Source organism: Pteropus vampyrus, unplaced genomic scaffold, assembly GCF_000151845.1.
Source record: "Pteropus vampyrus isolate Shadow unplaced genomic scaffold, Pvam_2.0 Scaffold615, whole genome shotgun sequence".
NCBI classification, from domain to species: Eukaryota; Metazoa; Chordata; class Mammalia; order Chiroptera; family Pteropodidae; genus Pteropus; species Pteropus vampyrus.
Genome location: NW_011889396.1, coordinates 108,038 through 116,063, shown reverse-complemented (window position 1 = coordinate 116,063; position 8,026 = coordinate 108,038). Strand labels below are relative to the sequence as shown.

General features: G+C 56.1%; 1 protein-coding gene across 1 annotated transcript in view; it reads left to right on the top strand.

Annotated features, from left to right (window-relative positions):
• The window catches only part of LOC105308686 (SPARC-related modular calcium-binding protein 2), a 117,921-nt gene that overhangs the window by 46,289 nt on the left and 63,606 nt on the right, over nt 1-8,026 (top strand). The window contains exons 2-3 of the mRNA XM_011384672.2: nt 97-268; nt 363-367. Coding sequence (XP_011382974.1) covers nt 97-268; nt 363-367 — 177 coding nt within the window. The remainder of the gene's footprint in view (nt 1-96; nt 269-362; nt 368-8,026) is intronic.

Genomic DNA, 8,026 nt, shown 5'->3' with positions numbered 1-8,026 from the left:
CCCGACGCTAAGCGGCCTCGGGGGGCTGCCCGTGACCGCCGCTCTGCAGAACGTGTCCGTAAATTTGTCTGGCTTCTTTTCTGTTCCCCCCTGAAGTTTCTGAGAGTCGATCAAGATAAGGACAAAGACTGCAGCCTGGACTGCGGGGGGTCCCCCCAGAAGCCTCTCTGCGCGTCTGACGGAAGGACCTTCCTGTCCCGCTGCGAGTTCCAGCGTGCCAAGTGCAAGGACCCGCAGCTGGAGATCGCGTACCGCGGCAGCTGCAAAGGTGAGCGCCGCCCTCCGCCCCGCGCGCCCCGCTTTGCCTTCCGCGGGCGTCTCGTGTGTGAGAGCCCCACGCTCCGTGTCTGAATTTCCTTCAGAGCACGTAAGGAAGGAGGGTGGTTTCTGCGACTCAAGAGCAGACTCGCTTTTGACTTGATTAAAGCTCTCTTTCCTTAGGACGTCTTGTGACATCATGGCACAAAGTTATCCAGGGGTGTCACAAAATGTTCTACAGCTGTTCTCGCCCGAGGTTGTTGCCGGTCGTCTCGACCGGTTCTTGTTTTACTCTCTAGCATAATGGGATTTCTGCAAAGGCCCCTGGGCCGTTTCCAGTGATTTTTTTTTTTTTTTTGGTGCTTATTTTACACTTGTGAGTTTTGATTTTCCTACTTTGAGACTCGGATTTAGAGTTAAGCAGACGCTTAGAGCAAAACGCTGCAATGCTTCCCACGCCGATGCAGGGTCGGACTCAGCAAAACGAGCTGCCGTTTCAAGCAGACAGAATCCTGTTCAGAAAGACTGAGCCTTTTCGTCCTTATTGTCTAGGGAGAAAGACCACACAGAGCCCGAGATGGTGTTCTGTCGTCCAGCTGGCAGCTCGAGCCGTCCCCTGAACAGAGCAGAGCTCTGAGGGCCACGGGGCCTCTCGCCTCAGCCCCCGGCCTGGCCGGGTTTTGGATAATTTGCTTTCTTCCTGTCACCGCGCCCTGTCCTAGGAGACAGGTTGGGGTCACCCCTCCACACGGCGAGGCAGGGCTTTGCCTGCTCTCGGCCTGGGCACTGCTCCTCTGACATGCTGGGGTCCGCCCTGCACCCTGGTGCTGAGACCTTGGGTCTTCGGTCTGTGCCTGCAAGGAGCCGGTCCCCACACGTGTTGGTGGCAACCCCACGGGCCCCAGACAGGGAGCCCGACGGCCCCTGGGCGAACGCCCGTGGCTCTGCCGTAACCGGCGGCTACACGTTCCTGAGGACTTTTCCCGCCTCCACGGTTTGCTCGAAGTCAGCGTGTCTTAGGGCCCTCAGCACCCAAGGCCACGGGGAGGCCAGGGCCTGAGGTGACGCGGACGCGGGCTCCGTGGGCAGAGGCCCTGGGAGGCGCTCTGAGTGCGCTGTGGGCCCCCGGGTCCCGGCCCACCCTGTGGTCAGCTGCTGCTGCCACCGTCAGTCCCCAGGGGCTGTTCTTCCTTCCACCCCATGTCACATGTGGGATGTCACCCGAGGGCTGGGACGGGGACAGCTGGAATTTGTTCTGACTGGGGGATGGGGAGCCGCATAGCTGAGGCAGGGAAGGCAGGTGGGCGAGAGCGGCAGGTCCCCGTGGCCCGGCTTCCTCGCCTCTCCACTGTGCCTGTGACCAGCGGTTTCCGGGCCCCCGGCGACAAGCGCATCTCGATGCGCCTTGCTGTGCCCAGACCCTGGCCGGCTCCATAAGGGACCGCAAAGTGAAGGAATCACCTCCTGCCAAAGGGAAAATGTAATTTCAATTGGATTTCATTGTGCCGTCATATTAACGAGGAAAAGATGCAGCAAACGGGGCATGTGATTTATACTTCAGGAACAATAGTGGCAGCGTCACACCTGAGCCTAGTACGCAAGGCTCGCAGATGCTCACGTGGACCTCGTGGGCCAGGCGGGGCCAAGGCACGCAACGCGTGCCCTGGGACCGGCCATGTTGGCATTGGTGGGCTGCCTGGAGGGGCCGAGTCTCGGAACCGACCCCAGGCCTCAGGTCCGCCTCAGACGCCGGCTTAGGGTACACATTTGTCCAGCACTCTGTGGTTTCTGAGAAGCAGCTGCCTGGTCCATGGGAGCTCCAGCCCACTGGGGACGGCCACACACCTGGGCACCCAGGACGGAGCCGAGCCCATGGGAGGGCTTCCTTCTGCCTCCAGCCCAGACAGGAAGTAACGCTCTCTTGGAAGATGGATTAAAAGTAAAGAACTTAAGTTTTGTCAAGCAAAACTAATGTGGTTCACAAATTAAATTTTACTAGGGAAAATCGTTTAAAATTTAAAACTCAGATATGAAATATCTTTCTATAGGATATTTCTGTAAAAGTAAAGATGAAGATAATTCAGATTAGCTGCACTTAAAATTATTTCTTAAATTATATACAGTTGTCTGTACTATCTACAATAAAAAATATTGAAACTTTGGATTTAGAAGTTGTGAGCTGGATTCTTGGTCCGGCAAAAGGATATTTGCTCTCGCTTTCTTTGTGGTGATGGGGGAAAGCAGACCACCTCTATAAAAAAGATTTTTATAAGTGAAAAATTACTTCTTTCTCTCTAACTACTTATTCTCATCCACAGAAAATAGCAGAAAATAATTGATCGGATGTCATCCGCCTGAAGTTCCATCGTTTCATATGAATGTTTTCTCCTCGTTAGCTATTTTCCCAGTGGTCGTTTGGTTTTTAGTAAACTGTAGCTATTTTTAATTTCCTTGGAGAAAACGAGTGACGATTCTCAGATTTATTTAGTGGAGACACACACACACACTCACATGCTCACACGCGCACAGAATCTTAGTTTGCTCAGGTGGACAATAGCTAGTTCTTGAGGCAGCTTTGTGCCATATGATCCTAAAATTATGTGATTAATTAGCTCCGGCCTGATCTTTTTCAATAGATTCTGATATGCTACTTGATATTAACAGATTTGGTGGATTAGCACCTCTGCCTACGCAGTGGCCCCTTGGGGGTGCCCTGGATGAGGAGGAGGGGCCTGCATTCCATCGCAGGCCCTCGGGGGCCCGTGAGCCCTTCACGCAGCAGCCGGCCTCCTCGGGGCTGTGCATCCTACACAGGTGTCCTTTTAGGTCCCGTCCTCGTGAGCGCATCTGTGTTTGGGTCCAGCCTTTTCCCGGACAGCTCCCCGGTGGGAGTTCTCATTTATGTAACTAAACAAATTTGTAACTCAAAACCACGAAATAAGGGAGAAGCGAAGGAAAATAAAACTTACCTATTGAAAGCCAATTTAAATCCGAAGGATTAAATAAAAGAATGCACAGATACCTGTGGACTTCAAAATCATGTCCATGGGGCCCCTCAGCCACCGAGGGCAGCGAACGGCCACTAACGAGGGGGCTAGCCAGCGTCACGCTTTAGAGCGACGGGGCAGTGTGCAGCTCAAACATCCTGGGTTTGGGGTGAAGGTCGAAGGCTGGAGCGTGCACCTTTGGCCCTCGTCTTGCGGGCGACGTGGGTCTACTCCAGCTGGCACCGCCCTGGAGAGGGGCCCCCCGTCTGTAAGCAGGGGGTACCCCCAGAAGTAGCCTTGCACCTGGGTCATGGCTCATGCAGACCGGCCCCTGACACTGGGGCTGTCTCACACGCGGGCCGGTCACCTGGCCCGTCCCAGCAGCTCGCAGGGAGTGGGAGGGCTGTGTGAGCCCAGGTGCTGACGGAACCCCGCGACAGGTGTCCCGGCTGCCACCGGCCTGGTACGGAATACGCTGCCACCTCTTTCTGCCCACTGAGGCACAGACACGCCAGTGCCACAGCACCAGAGGACAGCTTCCTCCCCAGGGTGTGACAGGGAGGGGACGTTGCCCAGGTAACCAACACAAGCAGCCGCCGGCCTCCTTCCATGTCAGTCCCATGGAAACTGCCCATGTATCAGTGTCGCCCGGGGAGGGGTGAGCCGCATGATTTGAGGGTGCTTTCGCGTGCCTGCTGGGCGACAGTCGTAGGCCTGTCCTTTGGGGTGCACTGGTATAGAGACAACAGTTTAAGTGTTTTGGCCCCTATTATCTAAGCTGGATTGACATGTTCTGTGCACGTCACATCTTCCGGTGACCTTGAGTGGCACAGACCACAGTTGTCAGGATGGGAGCTGGCATCGCTGCTCCGGTATTCAAGCCGTGATCAGAAACATGGCAGACTGGTTTTGAATAGTATGTGAAAAACCTCTTTTCCATTTGCTTTAGCGAACCCGGTAGTCTCGACGTACCAGTTGTCAGAGAGCTGGCGGGAATCTGCGTCCGGGGAGGTTACAAGTCAAGTGTCCTCAAGGGTTGAGTGACCACCTGCATAATGATCCATTTTGATATATTGACAGTTGTGGTCATCAATTATCATAGAGATAATGTGATCAGTTGTTTTCTGTAGAAATCTTGTAAAAACTGCCTGACTACTTCAATGTGTTCTTGCAGTAGTTTGCAGTTTATCTTAATTGTTTTCGTTTATGACTCGGTACCCCCAATTATGTACTTGGGGGTTTCCTGTTATAATTTGTTTCTGTCCCTATGCATTGAAAATGATAACGCTTATTTGAAATGAGAACTAAGTTCCTTTTCTCGTCTAGCTCTAAAATGCTACGGTTGGGGGTGGCCCCGCCAGGCTTAGCTGACCGCTGCAGGCCGTGGCGGACGGGGTGCCTGGCACGGAGCCCCGCTGGTCTACCAAAGTGCATCTGTCTGCGATGAGAAGGGAAAGAATATTTTACTTAGGCCGAAGAACATTGCAGCACAGAATTCTTCATTTTTTTCAGAGTCTGACCTTCAAAATTTGGGGTGGGTAAAATATTACGACTTTGAAACACAGTGTCTGCCTTCATTTGACGCCAACAGAAATAAAAGGCGGCCGCTCTCGGGGCTCCTTCTCCGTGGTCGCTGCCAAAGGGGAGCAGCGTCCTCTGGCCGGCTGCTCTCACTCGTCCAGCTCGTGCGTTCCGACGCCAACTCCGCCTGTGCCGGCCCCAGCTGGGCCGCGAGGGACAGCGTGAAGGCTGGCCTGACCTCAGAGTTGACAGTGCCATGCCCGCGGTCACGTCCACTGGACACCGCTCTTGGTCCAGCGTTGGTGGGTCTGTGACCGGGAAGGCGTCCAGCACACCTTCCCCTCTGCGCTGACTCCGTGTTCCCGGCCCGTCCTGCCCTGCGAGAGGCTCGTGGAGCGGCGTGGCGCCCGCGACGCGCTGCCTCTGTTAGCTGATGCCCCGTTTCTGGTCACACGTCCTGGTGACCCTGCGGTGGGGTGGGCGTGCGTCCCTATGAGGACTCTCGGGCCGAGGGACCGTCGCGTCCCGGCCGCCCGTGAAGGTCGCTGTCGCTGGCCCTGTTGGCAGTAGCTTACACATTACTCTGAGCCAAACACTGTGAGACACCACGTCGTGCCCACTGGGGTGACGGGAACATCTGCAGATGGGAGCGACAGAAAGCGAGGAAGACGCGCTCAGTCGGAGCCCTCGGCCCGCCGGCAGGCGCGGAAAATGGCTCAGCTGCCGTGGAAAACGGAGGTTTCCGTCAGCGCAGAATTATCGTAGACGCAGAAGTTCCGGTCCCAGGCGCAGGTCCAGGAGGCTGGGAGCGGACGTTCGGACACAGACTCGGACGCGATCGCCCACGCCGCGCGGTTCTGGACGCGGCCACGTGTCCATCCGCGGTGAAGGGAGGAGCCGCGCTCCGTCCACACGAAGCAGTGTATTCGGCCGCGAGGAGGAAGCACGGACACACGCCACACAGGGACCCGCACGTGCCCCCCAAAAGACTCCATTCACACGAGGCCCCATCGCCTGTGGTTCCGTTTGTACGGACGTCCCGAAGAGGCAAATCCATAGAGATTGAGAGCAGGCGAGCGGGACCGGGAGGGGCCGGGAGGGGCCGGGAGGGGCCGGCAGTGACTGCTCAGGGAGCTGGGATTTCCTTTTGGGGTAAAAAAGTGTCCTGAAACAGACAGAGGTGGTGGCTGTACTAAATGCCACTGGATCACACATTTTAAAACGGTTAAAATGATGGATTTTGTTACGTGTAGTTGTATCGCAATAAAAAGCTTATGGCGCCTGTGTTTTGAGGATTTAATTTTCACACAGTTAAAAATAAATCGTCCGTAGTAAAACCTCAGCCAGGCCCTGGGCGAAGGACCTGCCCAGCTTTTAATCCAGCCATGAAAGCGCAGCATGTAAGTGTAGCACGGGCCGGAATTCGTCCCCCGTGACCGCAGCTTCAAGGGGAGAATGATGAACTTTTCCTTGGCGTTCTTTCAAAAGTAGTGGGCAAAATGGGAAGCTGGGAATAATATAACTTTGAGGGTGGGCTTAATATTTCGATTTCTGTAAAGCAAGGTGTTTAATTAGCCAGAAGTGTGCACACAGCAGGCACGCCGCGGAGGCTCGGCCGCGTTCACGGGGGTGCGCTGCGCCCGGGAACATCGGCCCGGAGGGTGCATCTCGTGCTCTGCGTTCTACTGTGACAGATTCAATAACACAGCGGAAGTAACACAAGGGAGGTGTCCCAGATTGGAGTGACATCCCCTGGTGCCTTCGGGTGTTGAGAACAGACCTGGCGGCTGCCGTCCACAGTCCTCGAGAGGACGGACCTCACCCCTGATGCAGAGCACCTGGGGTGCGGGACAATGGGAGGTGGTTTGAGGTGGCGCCATTCATTCCACAGGTGGTGACAGGGTCGTTCCGGGGTTGGCTGACGCAGGCCCGCAGCGCCGAGCCTCGGGGCCTTCACGGGTCCCTCTGACTAGACAGCCACACGCAGGCACAAACCTGGGGTCTCAGGTTCCGTCAAGGACGAGGGCTGCAGGGTCAAGAACTGTCTGACCAGTGGCAGATGTGACATCTTTCCAAGAAGGCCTCCAAGCCCGGGCCAGGGCCCACGAGACCTTCGAGAAGTGTGTGCGTGTCCCACGGGAGCGCCAGCGTTGGAGGTGACTTGTAGCTGCATCTGCACCGAGCAGAGACCCTGTGAGCTGGAGCTCACAGTTTTCCTTTAGACAGTTAAACCACAGGCTGTCCTCAAAACCGAGGACAGAAGTCCAGCAAAGCAGCGATTTCTCCTCAGCTAAAACACAGGCTACATTAAAACCACATGTCGCTGAACGCCGGCTGGCCAGGCCTAACGCAGACCAGGACGCGAGGCCCTGGGCCCATGGGGGTTTCTGCAGTGTGCAGGCCTGTCACCCTGGATGCAGCTTGTCCCCGGGGCTGCCAGCAGCCTGCCGTGGACCTCCAGCACGGAGTCTATCCAGCGCACTGACGCCCCGAGCTATCGCACGTGGCTGCCCGCCCCGGGGCTGCTGCCCAGATGGCATTTAGTCGTAGCCAGCAGCTTTCACTACCAGGCAATCAAAACGTCGCCAGCCAAAGACGCTGGGCAGTGCACGCGTTTGAAGAAGTATCTTTTGGAGTCCAGAGGGCTTTAAGATCTAGATAACTTGTTATTTAAATCTGGAAGCGCTTAAGAAACATTGGGAAAGCCATTCTTTTCAAGTTTTACAATTCAAATGAGCTGTGTTGTATGATGCCCCAAACAAATGCAGCCTGTCCTTGCGGGGGTGGGGGATCCCAGGCCGTCACAGCTCACGGTGCCCAGGGTTGCGCTGACTGGCTTTGGTGTCTGTGTCCTAACTCGTGTGTCTGGAGCGGGTTAGACACGCTCGTGTGTTTCTGGACTCTTCCGTTTCCACCAGTTTACTGAGTCCCGGGAGACAGCTTCCTCAGCGGGCAGTAGGGACGTCGAGGTTGGTATCAGACTGTGTTGCGGTGACCTTAACACAAAAGTTGGAAGAGTCGGGGCGGGCAGGGCGTGCTCCGGCTGGCCGGCCCTTCGTGTCCCGCGTGCTGTCAGACTTCTGCTGGGAGCAGGAGGAAGCGAGAGCTGGCATCACTTTGACATCTGCAGGATCTTCAGTGCACAGGAAAGAGGCTGCCACACAGAGCCGGCCTCCAGACCCGGTGGGTCTCCTGGGCCCCACTGTGGGCCAGAATGTCACATGCCTTCCGAGGTGCTGTGGCGCGCCCTCGGTCCGGGC